The sequence below is a fragment of the Leopardus geoffroyi genome, chromosome E1 (assembly GCF_018350155.1).
Source record: "Leopardus geoffroyi isolate Oge1 chromosome E1, O.geoffroyi_Oge1_pat1.0, whole genome shotgun sequence".
NCBI classification, from domain to species: domain Eukaryota; kingdom Metazoa; phylum Chordata; class Mammalia; order Carnivora; family Felidae; genus Leopardus; species Leopardus geoffroyi.
This window is the reverse complement of record NC_059330.1, coordinates 28,813,036-28,833,169: the sequence shown is the minus strand read 5'-3', so window position 1 is coordinate 28,833,169 and position 20,134 is coordinate 28,813,036. Positions and strand designations below refer to the sequence as shown.

The following is a 20,134-nucleotide window of genomic DNA, read 5'->3' as shown; positions in this document are numbered from 1 at the left end:
TGGAGGATCACTCATCACAAGCAACTTAGAGCTCCGGCTTCCCTGCCCTCCTCGCCTCACCACAAGTGTGACCCTCCACGTCGTCCAGCAGATTAGCCGTTGACACCGCAGCTCCCAGCCTGCCAGGCCATTCAGGAAAACGTCTCAGGGGTGGGGGGCACTGCCATCGTCCTCCAGTCGTACCGCCCCCTGCCCCTGGCTGGCTACCACTCACTGCAAGCCCAGGAGACTCCTCCCCTTCCAGCCTTCTCCCCCAGGGCTCCCCAAAGCCTCCTTTCCTTGGGGTGGGGGCGGGGGGAGACTTCCTCACCCAGCTCCCATCTCCGGGGGTGGAGAAGGGGCTTCCTCCCTGTTCCCCACTGGCCGTTTCAGCTTCTAATAGCCTGGGTCCCATGTGACAAGCATGGGTGGGAGTCTAGGTTAAAATGTGGAAAACCCTATTTTTCCTCAAGGAACCACTGAAAGCGAGGAGGCGGGGGACAAAGAGGAAAGTGGGGAGGTAGCAAGATCTACAGATCAATTCAACTCAGGAAATCAGGGAGAGGTTCACTGGTTTCAGTGGAAGAACCAAGTTTTCTCCCAAGAGCAGATTAGCCCGGCCAGAAAGTGGAGCTCTCTCCTTGGGAGCCCACAGAAGGCAGCAGGAGACGCTGGCCTGCCCCAGGGCCGGTCAAGGTGGTCCAGGCAGGGTGGTGGGCTGGCCTCGGGCACGCGGAGGAGAGGGGTGGCCGCAGAGCCGGTCCCAGCCCCAGAGAGAGTGCAGCCCCGGCAGTCTGGCCAGGGGGTCGGCGCCCGCAGCCCCCCAGTGCCAGGCCGGAAAGGATACGACTGGTGCTTGGACAAGTGTTTCCTCTTTGACTTCCTCATCCTGGTCTTCTCGGAGAAGGCCTTGGCCAGCTCAAACAGCTTCCTCCGGGTGGCTGGGGCAGAGAGACCCGTGAGCGGAGAGCCGCAGCCACAGGGCCATCCCGCCTTCCCTCCCCTGGGTGGGAGGGCGACAGGAATGCGGCGGCGGTGGCTGCAGCGGCGGGTGGCCGGGCATCCCCAAGCAGGGAGGCTGCCCTCCCAGCCCGGCCTGCAGGGGCAGCAAAGGCCACCGAGAGCAGGACCAGGCCCGGGCAGGCAGCCCGAGATCCGGGTATTCCTTCCCCAGCTGTGACAGACACCGATGCGTCTTGGCTGTCTTTCCCGCCGCCTCTCCCGCCCCCTTCACCACCTCCAGAGTCGGTTCTGGGATTTCCATGACTAATCCGAGATTTTCCCTGAAATGGAGCCTGGAAGGATGGCAGCCTCACTCACACGTGGTTGGGTGGTGGGGAGGGAAGGAGGGGGGTAGGTGCGTCCTGGCCGGCAGGACTCTGCGGGGAGAGGTCACCGACCCCTCTGGCCTCCTGCCTGCAGACAGTGGGCTTAACACGGGCCTCCCCACTCATCAGGCCAAGTCCCCTCAAGCCACAAAGAACATGAACTCTGAAACAGGGACGGGGTGGGGTGGGTGCAGCACATTATTTTTCTGCAGACAGCTGGCTCAAGAGGATTTAAAACTTAATTTGTATCCACACTCAGCCGCAGAGAGGGAAGCGAGGCAGGAAGGCTGAGGGAGCCAGCCTGCGATTAAAATGTCACTTTGGTTCACCCAGAGTCAGCTACCTTAAAAACACCCATGGCTCCTTGCCTCCTACGAGGCCACAGGGCCTGTCTTGGAAGAGATGGGGAGGGGGACTAGGCAGGACTCACATTTTCCCATGTGTTTTAACTTGTCCCTGAATAAGGCATCTTCAGACACAGCAGGATTGGCGTCACCGGTTCCTGGAAGGGGAAGACACCTCTGAGGTCCGGCTGCAGAGGGAGAGTAGCTGCCCAAGGCCCCGGGGCTGGGGCCCCAGGGGAAGCAGGTCAGGGCTGTCCCCATAGGACAGGGGACGGCCCCAACCCTTCCATTTGAGGAGAGAGGCAAAAATCAGGCTTCTTCCCTAACCAAGAGGGAGCTTTAAGAAAGGAGGACACTACGGGCACCTGGGTGTCTCGGTAGGTTCAGCCTCCAACTTTGATTCAGATTATGATTTCACAGTTCCTAAGTTCGAGCCCCGTGTCAGGTCTGTGCTGACAGCTCAGAGCCTGGAGGCTGCTTCAGATTCTGTGTCTCCCTTTCTCTCTGCCCCTCTCCCGCTCATGTTCTGTCTCTCTTTCTCAAAAATAAACATAAGAAAAAAAAAAAGAAAAAGAAAGGAGGGGTGCCTGGATGGCTCAGTCAGTTAAACAACCGACTTCGGCTCAGGTCATGATCTCGCGGTTCGTGAGTTCGAGCCCCACGTCGGGCTCTGTGCTGACAGCTCAGAGCCTGGAGCCTGCTTTCGATTCTGTGTCTCCCTCTCTGTGCCCCCCACCCTGCTTGCACTTTCTCTCTCTCTCCTTCAAAAATAAATAAACATTAAAAAAAAATTTTTTTAATAAAATAAAAAAAAAGAAAGAAAGAAGGACACTAGGGGTTTGAGGAGGACTTCTTTCTCTGCCAAGCCCTGCTTTGCTTTTTTGTGTAAAAGGCAAGACAGTGGTATGTCCTGTGTGCGTGGCTCACACACTCTTCCAACCGTCCACTGCTCTGACCAACTCCGTGTTCCGCAAAGCCGTGCTGGTAGCTTGAAACCAGTATGGTGGGAGTGTTTACATCACGGAAGTCACCAGACGCTTAGCACTGGGGCTGCCCCTGCACCCTGATCTGGCTGTTAGATACTCACCAGCACACAGAGGCTGGCCTGCAGCCCGACCCAGTAAGAGTGTTAATAAGGGAATGGAGACGAGGCGTGGGCACAGAGCAGACATCTGTCCGTGCTGATTCCCTTTTCCTTCCTGCCTGGGTCAGCTCCTCCATTAACTCCCTCCAGACATGCAGTTCCTGACTCCTTAGACAATGAGTAGGAATGAGAATAGGGCCAGTTCCCAAGCCAAAACCCAGTTGGCCACCTACAGTCTCCCCGATCACTCAGCACCCACTTGCATCCCTCGCTGCCCTTCTAAAGCCCCTGCTCTCCACCCTGCAACTCGGCTAATCCCGAGTCACCTTGCCTGCTAAGTCCCCTGTGAGTCATTATGATCCATCCCAGCAGCCCTGGTGTGTCTAGTTAATTCAGGATCAAGGACAAGAGACTGTCGTTAAGACTACCAGATGCACATCTGGTGGGGCCTAAGCTCCGAGCCTGTTGCTTATGAATCAGTTCCGCAGGATTTTCTTTCTCTGAGCTGGGATCAGCTGAGGTCCCATCCTCTGCTCTAGCACCCCACTCCACGGCGTGACGTGAGGTGTGCTTTGGGCAAAAGCCGCTGCTGCTGCTTCCTCTGAGGTGGGCAGCCTATGTACGCAAGGAGGAACCGACTGGCTAGGGGCCCCGACGCACACACAGGGACACATGGGCAGGGTCCAGATGTCAAGTACGGAATCTAGGCCTCCTAGACCTCTCTGTTCCCCAGCCCGATGCTTATTCGTGCATCCCAACAGCCTGCTGTCCCTTCCCGGCCCACCTCCAGCGGGTTAGGGCTCCTGGAGGGGCCTGCCCCTCTTTTGAGGCAGTTCTTGCCTCTTACCACCTTGCACATGAAACTCAAAGTTCTCTTCTTCCAACACTCGGGCAGGGCCTGGCTACGACGGGGATTCCCCCAGCGACTGAACGAATAAACCCTTCCCTGCCCTTCTCACCATGAGCATTTGCTATAATCAGTGTGTCCTCAGCTTTGCTGGTTGGCTCTACCCATTTTGGGGATGTTTCTCCTGCATTCCCCAGGGCAGAGATCAAGCCTTAGAAGTCTTTGAGTCCTTCCTGAGCCCACCCACCACGGGACATATGTGATGTGGTATGTCCCCTTCTTGGCCATGCTCCAGGCACTTTCTGAGCTCAGCCAGCCTGTTAGCCAATCCCAGGGGGGGGCTCCAGCAGCCACTGGATTGGTAAGAGTCCAGGCCTGCTAAGTGGAGTGCCATGTCACTCACAGTTCTGACGCCACAGTGCAGTGGTGGGGTCAGAACACTCCCCTCCAGCCTGTTTCCTCACCCTACCTCTAAACTCCAAACATGCAAAGCACAGCTGGGGTGTGAGCCTCGATGCCCTCTGGGCCTCTCTCCTAGGAAGGCAAGGTTACCTGGGGCAGGAGAGGGAAAGCCAAAGTCATTTCCCACAGCCACGCTGTTGCTGCTGCTGCTGCTGCTGTTGGATTTGGATTTCTGGGACTCGTATTTCAAACGATCTGGAAAAGGACCACATTCCTGTCAGGACAGTTAGCTCTCTCCCAGGGGCACCCTGGGCTGAGACACAGGAGGTCGTTGGCGGCTAAGGCCCCAGATCTCACATGACACACACAAAATATGTGCACACACACGTCAACCGGCTCTCAAAGAACCAGCCGTACCGTAGAAACTACTGCCCTGACAAGCACGTGGAATGTTAGAACATCAGAATTAGAAGGACGCTGAGAGATCATGTAGTCCAACCCTTCATTTAAAAGGAAAGGCCCTGGGGCGCCGGGGTGGCTCAGTGGGCTAAGAGACTCTGGATTTCAGCTCAGGTCATGATCTCACGGTTCATGGGATACAGCCCCGCGTCAGGCTCTACAGCTGACAGCATGGAGCCTGCTTGGGATTCTCTCTCTATCCCTCTCTCTCTGCTCCTCCCCCTCTTGTTCTCTCTCTCTCTCTCTCTCAAAATAAATAAATTTTAAAAAAATAAAGTAAAATAAAATAAAGTAAAATAAAATAAAATGCCAGGCCCTGAGACCCCAGCACCTGTGCTGCAGGTCTGGAGCCAACCTTCTCTCTGCACACCTTACTCCTCCCCAACCACACACTGTCAGTCACACACACACACACACACACACACACACACACACACACACCCTCATAAGACAGGCCTCCCACAGGCGTCTCACCGCACCCCACCACAAACACACTCCCACCCTGAAGGAGAAAGGCAGCCAGACTGGGAACTACAGTCCCCAGCCAGAGATAACCCAAACTGCCAAAACACTTGAGAGGCCCCGCTCTGATGTCCTCTGCTCAGACAGCCCCTATGGACCCAGCTCCAGGCCACGGCCAGTGCCTGGCACAGGGGCAAAGAGAGGGCCTAAGAAGGCACATCCCCCTTGCTCTGAGTCCCAGGGGAGGGAGAAGAGTTAGCCGCTGACCCGTGTCCCTGTTGGCAGAATCCCAGAATCCCGGGGGGGGTTAACTTGGTGGGGGTCGTGTATCAACAGGACAGAAGCCACCTTGGCCTCCAGCTCAGTGCCTCCTCTGAGCCCCAAGGCTAAAGCCAACTCCAGCCCCCTTCCCCACCACAGAAGTGACCGTGGCACCACGCCCGATGCACCACCTCTCTCCAGCGCCAGGAGGAAGTCCCGGTTGCGCTGCAGCTCCTTCATGAACTCCTCGTTCTGCAGGAAGAGCGCGATCCTCTCGTCCTCCAGGTACTGCTTCCAGCGGTTCTCCTGGTCCCGGGACCCGGGCCCAGCCACGGGAGGCAGGCCTCTCTCTCCGCTCGTGGGCTTGGAGCCCCCAGTGTTACCCTGATGGGGGAACAAGCACACCGAATGGCTTCTCGCAAGGGCACGTGCCGCACAGACATCCACGCACATCTGGGTGCACACGTGCTCTTTCCCAGGAGCCTCCGGCCACATCCTGGGGCCTGCACCTGCTACTGAGCTCTAGGGGTCAGCCAAAATCCAACCTAGCAGGCCAGAGGCCTCTCTGCGGGGAAAGTGGCTAGGTCTTAAAAACTATTTTTTCTCCCCCTTGGACCACTCCCTCCCTCGTCAGTCCCGAGGGATCAGTCCTGAAAAGTGATCTGCAAACTGCTCAATAGCTTGGCTAGCTCCACATGGATTCCCAAACTCCCAACTCCCCCTGTCCTACCTGTCCCAGGGCGAGGCCCCCTTCTGCAGGGCCCCTCGGGCCGTGCCAACGTCAGGGGCAGGAGCTGCCCCTGGCCGTTTCCCACGGGAGGGAGGGAAGGTGCTCTGCCCTCCCACGGCCAGTTGCCCCCAGGCCCACCTCCCTCCAGCCTGAGCTGATGGCTGCAGCCACGGACTCCTCAGGGCTGTCACCTTTCCTGGGTGGAATAGGAAACCTGCAGGCCCAGACAGGAAATGAGGCTTTGGGCTCAGCGTTTTTTCCTTGCGAACCCAAGGCAACAGAAATAGCTCACCCGGGCTTAAACATCAGGAAGTGAAAACGGCTGGCACAAGCCGTGGGCAAGCGGAGGTGTGGCACAGGCAGCTAGGGGCTTCCCCCGTTACCTGAATGCTGTCCAGCTGCTGGGGCAGGATGCGGAGAAAGTCATCCGGGAGGTTGCCCAGCAGTGGTGGGTTCCAGTTACGATAGCGCCTCTGGCTCGAAGCAGGTCCGGAGCTCAGCACATCGATGCTGGAGGATGAGAGGGAACAATGAGGAGGGAACGGTCAGGCCCAAACACGGGAGTCCCAGCCCATCACACTGGGAAGCTGCTCAGAATGGTGTTTCTGCTCTGAAGCCTCCCAAGGCCTCCACTGCCTCCAGAACGAAGACGGAGGGCTCCAGCTCATTTTCCCAATCAGGCCTCTGCTAACCTCAGTCTCTGGCCCCAGGCCCTAGCCTTCTCGTGCTCCAGACAGTCCTTGCTCTCCAGCCACCCTGTGCCCTCAAGATCTCTAGGCCTAGAGCACTCTGTGTTCACGGCGCTCAAGTTGCGTGTCATGGATTCACAGGTAGATGTTTACGAATGTCCTCTAAACACAGCGGCATTTCCCTAGCACCCAGGACAGTGTGCCCTCACGGCTGCTGAGAACAGGTGTGCTCCCAGTGACCAGACACATAAACCACCAAGCCCAGTCCGCCCGAATGTTGGTTTGTCGGGGTGGGGGTGGGGTGGGGGGGACATGGGGACGGCAGGATCCCTACAGAGTAGAGCAGATCCAGGCTCCAGTTCTGGCTCAGTCACAGCCAGCAGAATGGTCCTGGGCAAGACCTTGCTCCCCTCTGGGACTCAGCTTCCTCATGGAAAAACTGCCTCCCTGCCCAAGCATACAGGAGCCCCTCATGAGGCTCTGAGGCTATGTCTTGAACAGAGTTCTGAAAAGGCACATTGAAGGTGGGAATGGAAAGTTTCTCATTCCAAGGGGTGCTCAGGAGCGGCTCCTCATTTGCAAGGTGCCTGGCAGGAGGTCCGAGGGCCAAGGCAGAGGCCAACGGTGGAGGGGAGGGTGTGTGCAGGCAGAGAAGGGGGGCGATGGGACCCCCCTGACCCCCAGCCTTCTGCCCTGCCATCCCGGGCCTGAGGGTAGCCTGGGGCCCGGCCAGGAGCTCCCCACAGCTCCTCAGCAGCCTGCAGCGTGGCAACCGCAGGACACGTGTTCTGCTGAATCAGGGAAATGACACACACAGAAGGCAGCGGGCCGGGGGTGGCGGCCGCTCTCGCCTGGCTTTGATTTGTCTCCAGCTCCAGGAATCCCGCCCGCCCCCTCACTAGAGGGGAGCTTTTCCGGGCTGCCGCTGACTGTGGAAATAACTTCCTTTCCTTTTCTATTTTGGGCGGGTGGCCTGGCAGGACGAGGGGGGGTGCGGGGGCGGCAGCAGACGGGATAACAAGCTGCTAAGTGCGCGGTGGGAGCCAAGGAAACCAGCACGCTGTCCACCCTCTCGTGTACAGGTGAGGGACCGCTCCAGAAGAGCACACATTGCCACCCGGGGCCTCTGAGTCCTAGGCGGATCTCTCTCCACATCACTCTGCCGCCTGTCACTGTTGGAGGCTTCATTTCTCCCAAGGGCCCGAGGCAGAAGAGAGGATGTCTCTTGGGGACTCGCAGACCACCCGGGGTTGGTCCCAGCACAGCGAATTCCTCTCCAGCATCTTCCCCTAGGACACAGGTACCCACCCCAACTCAACCACACCCAGAGCCACCCAGGCAAGGGCAGAGAGAGACTCCCAGAATTGCATTGGGACCCCTCTGGCCATTAGTTACTGAGACCAAGAGGCGAGGGGGGACAGGAGCCGGAGGCCCCCTCCTCAGCCCCATTTCCCTGACTGCTGGGCCCGTGGTCCCAAGGAAGGACGTGCCCAGTCCCTCCCCAGCCCTTGCCCTGGCACCAGCAGAGATGAGGTCAGCCACAGCTGCGGGAGCCGGGGGGGGGGGGGGGGGGGGGGGGGGGCCTGAGCCCAGGCAACTCCATTGTGGTAGGAAAGGAATGTCAGAAATGAGCTGAGAGGCAAATAAAAAACTTCTAAGGCTGTAATTTCAATGGAAAAACAGCAGGTGGCCAGTGCGGAGGGGTGCCTTTGGGTTTGAGAGACCTCTTTCATCCCTCAGACAGAGGGAAGGGCAAGCTGGGGGAGGGGAAGGAGAGAGAAGGCTGGGAGGCTCTCCTGGCCCCTAGGCCCCAAAACTAACACTGCACACCCATCAGACCCGCAGGTTTACCCATGGAACATCACACTCGAGGAAGATTTCAGACATAAACCTCCCAGGCAGGAATTTTGGTAAACACTGGACACTGAGGCCCAGATGGATCCAGGCCCTGTCCAGGGACACACAGATGGGGCCAGTGAAATCTGGGCCTAGGGGTCCTGACTTTCCGGGCACTTACCCCTCGGATCACCCTGCCTCTCTGTGTCTCAGCAAGGCAAGCTCCCAAATCCTGCTGCCCTGGCTGCAGTCCCTCAGGGACCTTCTGCTATTCCTCCCCCAAACCCCTTCCTGGCAGCCAGACGGAGATTGTTAAAACACTAACCTGATCCTGTCACTCTCCAGCTTAAACCTGCTGGCTGCAGGATAAGGCCAAAGCTCCTCAGAGGACCCAGAGGCTCCCCATGACCTCCAGCCTTCAAGGCCATTCCACATCTCCCGGAGTTCCCCGGACTCCTGAAGCTCCTGGATGGTTCCCCCTTTCCTGCCTCCTGGCTTTTGCACATGCTGCTTCCATTGCCTGAAATGCCCTCCTGTCCTCTACCTCTCCAGGACACAGCTCAGACATGAGTTCCTCTACGCAGGCTTTCTTGCCCCCAGCCCTGTACCTCCCCCAGACTCCGATCTCCTTGGGGGTCAAGGCAATGCTATATTCATCTCAGCGTCACACACATGGTTCAGCACCTGCATGTTGCAGGTGACTCAATAAATGCTGGAAATGAATGTTCTAGGCCTGGAGATGGCCTAGGGGCATATCTGGGCTATCCTGGGACAAAGGGGCACACGCTCAGAGCCTGCCCCGCTTCTCCTGAACACTGGCCCCTGAGAGAAGCCTCACCACTGGTCTCAGTGTTCCACATTAGAGCTCAGAGGCCAGTGGTACAGCCAGGGATGGGAGGGAGCAGGAAACCACAGATAGTAGGTCTGATTCACGCCTGGGACTAAGTGCTCCACGCACGGTATCTCTTTTAGTCCTCACAGCAGTGCCGAGGCCGGGATTAGTAGTCCCACTCCACACGTGAGGGGAGCAAAGCTCAGAGAGGTTAAGTAGTGAGCCAAAGCCCACACAGCAGAAGCACCTAAAGTATCAGAAGTTGGGCAGCTGAAAGGCAGGGGTGGGAGAGCACTTTCCTTTTTTTCTGACTGCACAACTCAAGTTCTCTTCCCTGTATCCTTCCCAGGCCTAGCGAAGCCTTCATTTCCAGGTCAGGACCCTGAATCTCAGGCCTCTGGAGCCTTGGTCTAGTGCTGAGGTCATCCTGCCCCCAACAGTGGCTTCAGTCACTGAGCTGCACCGCCCCTGCCCGCAGCCCTACCGCACCCACAGCAGCTGAACACCCGGCCAAAGGAGAGGAAGAAGGATGTGGCCGGGGTCCCCCTGGGTTCATGCTGGGATCCCATCTCTTATGGCCTCAGTTTTTGCTTCTGAAAAGCAGGCAGAACCACTTTGCCTGACAGAAACTGAACCTTTTGCGAAAGCATCTCAGAATATTTTATTTTTATTTTTAAAAAATTTTTTTTAACGTTTATTTATTTTTGAGACAGAGAGAGACAGAGCATGAACGGGGGAGGGGCAGAGAGAGAGGGAGACACAGAACTGGAAGCAGGCTCCAGGCTCTGAGCCATCAGCCCAGAGCCTGACGCGGGGCTCGAACTCACGGACTGTGGGATCGTGACCTGAGCTGAAGTCGGACGCTTAACCGACTGAGCCTCCCAGGCGCCCCTCGGAATATTTTAAAAAAAGAAAAAAAAGTCAAAGGAAAACTATTTAGCCGTGGGTTCCATGACCTGTGCCAGGCTGCCAGTCCTGCCGAGGCCTCACCCAGACCAACCCACTCACTCCCTGCCTCTCCCCCGCCCCACACTGCGGCCTCCTGGTACCCCCTGCAATCAAGGAAGGGCCCAGCTCTGCTCCTGCCCCTGCCTCAAAACATTGTCCCCTCTGCCCTGTAAACTTCTAGGCCTCCATCAGCTCCTCTGAGCTGCAACCGCAGAGAATGTTCTCATAAAGGGAGGCAACAGACAGCAGCAAGGACATTGGTTGTGGAGTCAGAACCAAATCAAAGCTCAGCTCTGTAGTCTTGAGCAAGTTACGAAACCTCTCTTAGGCTTCGCTTCCTCCCCTGTGAAATGAGGATGACAGTGCCTGCCTCCTAAGCGGCGAACGTACAAAGCCTCACCGGTTTCCAGCACTTAGTAAACGGTAGCCGCTGTTACTCTCCACGCGGGTGTGACAGAGTTCACTACTGCCATCTGAGGCTCCCAAGATCCCCAGAAGGAACGATCCACTGGAAAAGTCCCCTGTCCCATCATGTGTCCCCACTCCTCAGCACCCCCGCCCTGAGCCATTCTAAGGAAATGAAACTCCCGGACACAGAGGCACCTGGGCTCCACCCAGCAGCCCCCCTACAGACACGAGGCACAGAAAAACAAGCACCCGAGAGACCGCGGGACCCCGCTGGCAACGAGCTTCCTGTTAAACTTCGAAATTACAGAGTCCCTCACCTGCCAGAAGTCTCCAAGGACCCGGCAGTCCATTCCTCGGTCTCCAATTACCAGACTATCCCAGAAAAAGACTTAACTGGCTCCCATTGCCTGAAAATGCCCACGACATGCCTAGGCCAGGGACAGCCGATAGATCTCCATTCCATCAGTCACTGAGGACTCTGGGAGTGCTGTGTTGGAGAGCATTCTGAAGCTCTGTCTCAACGGAGCAGGAAAGAGCACAGTGATCAATTAGTAATGTTTGCCGACGGCTCAGGAGGGGAAGCGTCAGTACATGTTTCTCCCACGTGCGTCAGCCTTGACTGTAAGATCCCAGAGAGCAGGGCTGAGCCTTATTTAACATCGTGTCCCCAGTCACCTTCAGCACAGCACCTAGCCTAGAGTATGAATTTAGTGAGTATTTGCTCTTTCGGTCCTTACGGCATGAAAGTTCTCCTTGGTATCTAGCTACAGTGTCTCTTGCTGCTGTAGAAGCCTGCTCTTGGTGGAATAATATACTGAGGGGTCCAGCCAAGTTTCCCACTGTGTTTGTTTCTCAAGCCCAACCCCTGATCCCTTGCCCCACTGCCCTGAGCCCGGAGAGGAGATGGATTCTCACCGGGGAGGTGGGGTGGGGGGAGCCAGCGGGTAAGGCCTGTCGAACATGTGCATGTGGTAGGCTGGCGGGGAGTATACAGGCGGGGGTTCTTCATCGGAGCTATCAGGTTCCAAAGTCCTCTCCAAGATCTATATCAGACACAATAAAAAAAAAAAAAATGTTAACAATCCTTCCCTGAATTTACATAACATTCAGACAAAATCACAAGTGTGGGCAAGGATGCATAGTAAGGGAACGCTGTGTTGCTGGTGGGGGTGTAAAGGGACACGGCCGCCACTCTGCTAAACTGTTTGGGCTTCTGTAAAGCTAAACGCATGGCCGCCTCTGACCCTACAGTTCCAACATACTCAATGGGCATGAAAGCACACGTCCCCGAAAGAATGCTCAGAGCAGCATTACCCATCCAAGCAAGGTTTAAAAACAGGCGAAACAAATCACAGTGCTAGAAGTCAGAGCAATATGACCTCTGCGGGGGGTGGAGAAGGCTGCGAAGATACCCAGATTCCAGGCTCTGCTGATGTTTCTTGACCCGGGTGCTGGGGAAACTCCATCGAGCCACATGGCCACGTGTACCCTTCGGTATGTGTGTTCCTTCTGATAAGTAACTTTAACGTCATTCATGCTCTCAGACTGCCTCTACCTCAATTAGCTCACCTTAACCTCAAACGACTTGGCAAGGTACGATAAGGATTGTTACTCCCATTTTACAGATAAGGAACTTGAGGCCCAGGTTGACTAAGTGACATGGCAAAGCCATGTGTTATTTTCAGAACTGAGTTTTCAACTTGGACATGGCGTCCACAGCAAAGACCTGTCAGGCACAACGCCTACACACCCTGGTTGGATTCTCAGGGGGCACAGTGGCAAGGGGAGAGACCCAGGTCTCAGGGAGACCTGAGAGACCCAGAATGTCTCTCCCTCCTGGACTCCTCTCTTCATCCAGAAGCCAGAAAGAGGGGCAGGGAAAAGCCAAGGGCTGGGCAAGCCCCAGGGCTCCTGCACCATGGACTGACCTAGATCCTTCCCCAGAGATCCACAGGGGAGTCCGGGGCAGGAGGCGACCATCAACCAGGAGATCCCAGGTCAAACCAACCCCCAGCTGACCTACACCTTAGCTTCCCGTCCTCTGCTCCCCATTTCTGTTTCCATCTCCTCCAAGACCAAGGAACGTGGGAAGGGCTCAGAGGCTGTCAATGGGCCTGAGGCCCCAGGCCCTGCCTTTTAACCCCGCGTGAGTTTGCAGAAGTCACGCTAAACTGTTTCTGCGAGCCGAGGCGGGGCCAGGCTGCACTACCCCCTCTCTGCCCTGAGCCCACCCATGCCCAGGCGCCCAGGGTCTTGCAGGGACACCCTGGCAGGTGAGTGAGCACACACACGAGTGCATACACACTCACACACGCACTGCCACACTTCGTGCATGCACAGCCAGCCCGACCCAAGGAGGCCTCCCGCCCTGGAATGCACTAACGTTCTTTCCTTTGAGGCGGAAAGTATTTAAACAGATGCTTTTGCAGAAAAAGAAGAATGTAGCTGCTTTGTGGGCCACTGCTCTGCTTACCCCAAATTTCCACAAGAAGCAAAAAGAGAGACAGAGAACACTGCAAGCTCCAGTCCAGTTCACTGGGGAGCCCCTGGTGCCTGGCACAGGACAGGGGCTCAGCAACTACCAGGTCCCCCAGAGAACGTGTTGCTCCTGACCCCCAGCCCGTTCTTCAGACCCTGCTGCTCTGAGGGCCAGGGTTCCAGACCGGGGCCTTGAGGCCAGCTTCTCGCTCAGTGGCTGGCCGACCTGGCCCACTGAGGCTGGTGTGAAGGAGATGGGGGAGGAGGGGAGAGCTGGGAAGGAACTCTTCCCAGAAGGAAGCTGCTTGGGGTTTCCTAGACTGTGGCCTGCAGCGGCCGGCCTCCAGACTCAGGGAGATCAGGCCTCGGGGGCTGCACCAGGAGGCCCCCTCCCCTGGCAGCCACTCCGTTCCTCAGCACACCCTCCTGGGGCCGCAAGAACCAGACGTTCATCAGAGGCTCCTGGAGCAGAATGAGGAAACGCCAAGGAGGCAGGCAGTGGGCCAGGCACGCTCCAGAAAGGCTGATCCCGAGCCTCCAGGGAGAGTAACCCCAGCCATGTTTCTGGCCTCCCTCTGCCGCTCTCCCTGCAACCCCACCAGCCACAATGAGGTGGTTTTTCTGGCTCTAAAGGTGCTGAAGTTTTCGGCTCTGTGGCCTCTTGGCTTAACTCCGTGTGGGTGACAGATGCCTGCCAGGTGCTCTCGGGGCTGGGGGCTGGGCCATTTGTCTGACAGGAGATATGTTTCTGTAGCAAGGATCCCCCTCGGGCAGCCCACCATCCACCAGTCAGCCATTATTGTCATTCCAGCTGCTGCTCATAAATTTTCTGAAGCACTTTCCGCTGGCTCAGGAACTGCCTGCCGACGGGCCAGGCAGAGCTCCAAAGGTGGGGGCTTGGGGACACAGCCAAGGCGAGGTGCTGAGAAGGGGCTCAATTTGGAAAGCAAGGGTCTCAGAAAAACAGAAGCTCGCACAGTACAGGCCTAACTAGGGGATGGTGAAGCCCCACAAAGGTTCACAGCCCTGTGGGTGCCATGGACAAAGGAGGAAAGATTATTCTCCCCTACCTGCCAGACTGCAGGATAAATGAGACTGTGGAAGGGGTCAAAGTATGCAGAATACTTTCCTTCCTGCTCACACTTAAAGGATGTATTTGCAAACACACGCCCACGCCTACACACACACACACACACGCACACCCTCCTTTCTACAAAGACCATCTGGGTTTTCTAAGATTCCTTCCACTGGCTAATCCAGGCAGGTCAAAGAGTGGTCTCCTCAGGAAAGAGACTGAAGAAAGCTGTGCAAAGACAGCAGCAACATTTATTCACTCAACAAACATTCCTTGGGTGCCTGCTATGTGCCAGGACCGTGCTGGGTGCTGCAGGTGACACGGGCGTGAGTCAGATGCCACTGCCCACAGAGCTTCTCCCCTGCCTGGAGACAGAAATCCCAGGCAGCACCCACTAAGGGAGGGCAGGTGGGCATCTCCCTGCAGGGCTGTGTTGACATTGAGATGGAGTCTGAGGCCAGAGCCGGGTCTAGGTTTTCTCTGTAATAACAATGCCACCTCACAAAGCGTATGAGGGCTGGAAGGACCGACACATCTAAAACATGTAGGGTGGTGCCTGGCACAGGCTGGGACTCCATGAAGAGCGGAGTTAAATCCCACCTGCTCAGTCTTGCCCATGGCCACATGTCCCAGATGTCCCTGCAGGTGGTGACCTGTGTGCCCCTTCTGCACCCAGCACTGCAGGTCCTGCGGAGACTGACGGGCCGAACATTTACTGGACTCTTAGATGCGGCCGGCTGGGCCCTGATGCAGCAGGGTGGCCCTTTCTCCCCCAGTGACCTCCCTGAGGAAGGAGGGAACCGCTCGGGCACTGCTTGCTCCCGCCTCCGGCATGGCTTGGCCAGAGGAAGTTAGTAAGTCTGAGGTCACTCCTCTTCCACGGCTCCCTGTGCTCTAAGGATACAGCCCTGCTCGCTCTCAACCACCAGGCCTCCTCGAGCTGCCGGTCTCTACTCATTCCAGGGTCCTGACAGATGGTCCCACGGCCAGCTCCCTAGTGACTCATGCTCTGTTTCGCCTCTTAACCTTTGCACGAGTGGTTCCCTCTGCCTGCACACCCTTTCCCTTGCTCCGTACTCTTTCTTCGGGCCTCAGCTTAGCCCTCCCTTCTCTGGGAAGCCATCCTGGAAGCCTCCCCTGCTTCCATTTCTCCCATCATAGCATTTACCACTGGAGGCTGTCATTGCCTGATTCTTGTGAGCTCTGTGCAGGCCGAAACTTGGTCTGACTTGGCCAAGGTGGACACCCAGAGGTTCAAAAGGAGCCTTTCTAGAAAAATACAGGCTAGAGGGCCCCAGCCTGGAATTGCGTTTCAGTATGTTGGGGTAGGGCCCAAGTGTCTGCATTTTTAACAAGCTCCTCGATTCTGATGACCCCTGAGTTGGCTCCAGTACAGTGCGTGGCACACCACTGAGTAGGTGTTCAATGTTTGTTGAATGACTGCATGATTTCTGCCCATAAAAGGCCACTGGCTGACTTGGGTATGGTGTTCCTAGGAGAAACCCGCTACCCGCGAGTTAGAACTCATCCAGGGGAAACAACCCAAGTCCTCTGTGAGGTTCAAACAGCGCTGGAGCTCCAGGCGAATGATCGGGGCCGCGCCCCTACCTCCGGGGGAATGCTGTCCTCCGAGTCGGAGCTGTCCTCGTAGACACTGCCGCCACCGCCCTCCAGGTTCATCTGCAGCAGCTGGTCGATGGTGGCGTCCACGGCGCCGCTGTTGGCGCGCAGCACGCACTCGATGATGTCGTAATCCATGTTGGGGAACATGGTCTTGAAGTCGTCCATGGCCTGGTTGAACTCGAGGCGGCGCACCTGGCGGGCGGGCCGGCTATTGTTGAGCTCCTGCGAGGCGGGCGCGCCGCCCCCGGCCCCGGCCCCGCGCGCCCCGGCGGAGCCGCCGCCCCCGCCGCCGCTGCTGCTCCGGCGGAACAGGCTGGTCATTTTGCCGAGCCGCTGGGGGAAAATGTTGGCGGCCGGCGCCGAGCCCCTGCCCCCGGGTCCCTGCGCCGTGGCCGCTCGCTCGGCGGGCTCGGGAGGCTCCTTCCCGTGGCTCCCGCTCCCCTGGGCGGCCGGGGCGGGGCGGGGCGCGCGGGGTCCCCGGGTCAGGAGGCTAGGGCGCGGGGTCACCGGCGGCCCTCGGGGAGCGGCCCTTGCGGGGCGGCGGCATCCGGGCTGGGCAGCTGGTCATCCACACCCTCGGGGCATCCTGGAGCCGGCTCCACCGACGGTCCCACCTGAAACCGAGGGAGGAGGAGTCAGGAGCTGAATGGTAAGGGAACGGGGTGCTCCTGCCTCGCCCGCGGGAGAACCACTTCTTTGTGCTTTCTCTCCAGCTGCAATAATTAAACAGCCACCGTTCTGTACTGACGCAGGATTGCTACCTGTTAGCCACGGCTAACTCTGGGCCAGGCACCATGGGTTCTGCGTGGGTCGACGCAGGACACCACTGTGAGGTAGGCCCTAGCATCCCCATTTCGCAGGAAGGAAAACTGAGGCATACATGCTGAGGAAGTGGAGTTAGGATTTGAACCCAGGACTGTGGCTGCTGGTTTCAATCACTACTCCTACTGCCAAAGAGCCCTGAGGACCTGAGGGCAGGAGGGGCCTGTACAGGTCCCATCCTGACCCTCCGGTCTCCGACCCACCCAGTCTCTGCTTCTCACATCAGGGTCCCAACTTGATCCCAACACCATGGCCTCCAGTTTGTGGAGAGTGCCATCATATCTGCGACAGAAAACTGTCCTGCCCACTCACCACCAAGCATGTAAATCACTGCGAAGGTCACAGTTTTGTTAATGCAGTCAACTGAAAGGTGAGTACATCTAAAAACATCAAATTCTGAATTTCTCATGCTTACCCCAAGATTCACAGTAATTTTGTTAGTTGTAGAAAAGTGGCAGCTTTATTTCAAGGGACCGTTCCGTCAAAGGGTATTTCCTAAGTTTGATGAAACAGGTGCAAACCTGTTTTCCCTTTTCTAGGACTTGGGATCATAATCGTTAACAGCTGACACTGAAACGTGCGTGTGAGCAAATCGACATGATGATCTTCCTTGCCATGATTCCAACAGTCAAACAGCTGATGGTATAGGAAAGACAAGAGCAGAGGAGCGTGGAAAGTGCAACAGATGGGCTCTCACCCCCTCTGGGGTCAGAAGAGCCAGCACTACTACGGATTCCCTCTCTGCCCTTAGGACAGTCTCCACATAGGTCAAATGAGGCTGCATATTGTTCCCCAGTGCCACCATGCTGAGATTCTAACCTACTAGAAAGATCTGCGTCCTGACAGGCCTGTGGAAATTGTCCAGGGCTCCTGTTCTGGGGCCTGTCGGGTGGGCGTCTGCCGAGTCCAGAGAAGTGAGCTGTATTCAAGAATGGAAAAATAGAAGAACTTTGGCCCCATGCAACCTCTGGACACAGATGTTACAGAACTATAATCCCTCCCAGCTTCCGGAACACACCTGTGAACACTCTGGTGTATCTACATCTAGATACTTCCTTTATGCATCTACTACCATAGGTATGATTTTTTTTTTCCTGAAATGTGATCAAACCATAAATTCTCTGCAACTTGTTTTTTCCGCTTAGTAATGTATTGTAGTCATCTTCTCGTGTCAGAACATAGAGATCTACTGCATCATTTTTGATGCCTGAGTAGTATTCTGTTGACTGGGTGAAGCATGATTTACCATCCAACTTGTTACACGCCCTCTCTTCCCAAATGAGCAACTCACGTTCCAGAGAGGCTAGAGCCATTTCACGAGGAGAAACGGAGGGGTGACCTCAAATGATCAGTCCAGGAACTGTTATGAACATGAGCACAGGAAGGTCGCCAAGTACAACATGGCCTCCCACAGCCGGCTTTAGACACCCCAACCCCCATGTCCACACCTCCCGCCAACCCTGCCACATCGGGAGGTGAGGATGCTGGTCTGACTTTGCCAGAACGCTTTCCAGGGCAAGGCACTACCCCGAGCTCTGGAAACCTGCGCTGAGGCCTCTAACAAGGACCTCAGGGACACGGGGCCCGGGAAGCCAGTGCCCAGGGCCGCCGTCTGCTGTCCTGGTGTCATCACACATTCGAGTGAGTGCGTTGTGTGAACACCCTCTGGAGTAAAGCCACCTTCTCCCCTGCCCTGCAAGTAACTTACTAAGACAGAGACTTGGTTCTCACTTAGCCAAGGGGAGACCCTTAGAGATGGAAGCCAGGACCTGATCCACCCCTGGTGGAGGAGGAGGGAAGATGATGGGGTCCACATTTCCCCCTTAGCGGCAATCCGGACCGGCCCCTCAGGATGTGACTGTCGGGAAGTTCCCACACCCCCACCGTTTACAGGAAGTGCAGTGGCTCAGACCCAGGCTGCAATCCCTGCTCTGCCACTCCCCAGCTGTGGGACCTCCCAGGAGTGTCCTCTCCTCTCGGTGCCCAATGACCTCACCCGTACTTATGGGGCTTCAGTGAGAATTAAACCAGAGAGCCAGCAGTCGGGACACTGGCCGAGCTACTACCCAGGGTTGGGCGGGGGGCAGGGGGGAGGGCGTCCTTCAGCCCTTGGAAGGAATACTGATCTGCGAAGCCCCGGGGGAGGCCTGGCTGGCCTGGGCAGCTGGAGAAACCGCAGGTCAAGCAGCCTCCTCTTCCATTTACCCCAGGTGAAAAGCCTGGAAAAACAGCATTTTTCTGTGTGTGCCCCAATATGTGACGGATGACAACTCTGGGCCAGCCCCACAGCGTGCTCCACATTGCAGATGAAGAGACTGACGCCCGAGACTTGTCAGAATTGCCCAAAGACATACGGCCGGCAGTGGCAAAGCCTAGACTCTTCCATCAAAGGTCATTCTGTGAGGAGAAAGTGGCTCAGAAAGGCTAATGGGAAGTGTGAGGGAACAGAGGTCGTTGTTCAGAAACACCATTTCCACAGGACTCTGCCAGAATGCACAGATCCAAAAGCCAAGTTGCCTATAATCGGCACCAGGTGGGGCCGTGCATGCCCCTCCCCCCTTCTGACAGAACCATCCCTTGCTAAGCTCAAGTGCAAACCGTGAGGCCAGGGCTGAGGTGGGCTAGCACCACTGGGAGCAGGGAGAAGGACTGTCCTAGGGGTCAGGGTCATCCGTGCCAGGCTGCCTTTTGCAACGAGCACAGCTCAAATGAAAAGCAATTTAAAACACATGGAAGAGGGGCACCCGGGTGGCTCAGTCGTTTGAGCGTCCCACTCCATTTGGCTCGGGTCATGATCTCAGTCGGTGGGATTGAGTCCTGCATTGGGCTCTGCACTGACAGCTGGAGCCTGCTTAGGATTCTCTCTCTTCCTCTCTCTCTCTCTCTCTGCCCCTCCCCAACTCACTCTCTCTCTCTCAAAATCAAACTTTTAAAAAATTTTTTTAAAAACCACATGAAAGAATTAAGGCAGGTGACTTAGGTTTACAGCCCTGTGCCAGACACTTTCACATTTAATCTTTATTACAACTCCAGAGATAGACACTCTTGTCTCCATTTCGTAGCTGTGGAAACCAGTTCAGAGAAGTTAGGTAACTTGCACAAAGTCACGCAGCCAGTACGTAGAGAGGCCAGATTTAGGAACCCACCTCCTAAGAGCCCAAAATGCCAAGTCAGGCTTGAAGGGCTAGGAGCCAAGGAGGCTCAGAAATGCAACCGTGTGTGGCCCAGGCTCAGGAGACTGGGCCCGGCCTGGCTGACATTCCAGCAGAAGAAATGTGACCTAGACAGCACTGGGGGAGGGAAGGGGAAAGGGTGTCTGTTGGCTCAGCCCCAGAGCTGGCTCTGTGACCTTGGGGAAACCACTTGACCTCTCTGAACCCCAGCTGCGGGGCTCTGGCAGGGCAACAGAGGGAGATAACCCCTGACCCACTTCTGAAAAAGGAAGTGAATGAAACCCGTTGAGCCTGTTGGAGGTCTTGGTCTTGGAGGCCAACTCTAAGGCTCTCCTGAACTCTGGGCTGCGTGTG

At 56.6% G+C, this 20,134-nt stretch overlaps 1 protein-coding gene across 3 annotated transcripts in view; it reads right to left on the bottom strand.

Annotated features, from left to right (window-relative positions):
• The window catches only part of CUEDC1 (CUE domain containing 1), an 84,163-nt gene that overhangs the window by 4,713 nt on the left and 59,316 nt on the right, over window positions 1–20,134 (bottom strand). For 2 of the 3 annotated variants that reach the window (XM_045488266.1, XM_045488267.1), the window contains exons 2-9: window positions 15,771–16,399; window positions 11,525–11,652; window positions 6,280–6,406; window positions 5,358–5,550; window positions 4,135–4,239; window positions 1,738–1,809; window positions 827–920; window positions 61–119 (exon numbers count right to left, since the gene is read on the bottom strand). In XM_045488266.1, the coding sequence (XP_045344222.1) occupies window positions 61–119; window positions 827–920; window positions 1,738–1,809; window positions 4,135–4,239; window positions 5,358–5,550; window positions 6,280–6,406; window positions 11,525–11,652; window positions 15,771–16,106 (1,114 nt within the window). In that variant the 5' untranslated portion in view covers window positions 16,107–16,399. The remainder of the gene's footprint in view (window positions 1–60; window positions 120–826; window positions 921–1,737; window positions 1,810–4,134; window positions 4,240–5,357; window positions 5,551–6,279; window positions 6,407–11,524; window positions 11,653–15,770; window positions 16,400–20,134) is intronic. The other variant, XM_045488269.1, reaches the window with a different exon arrangement.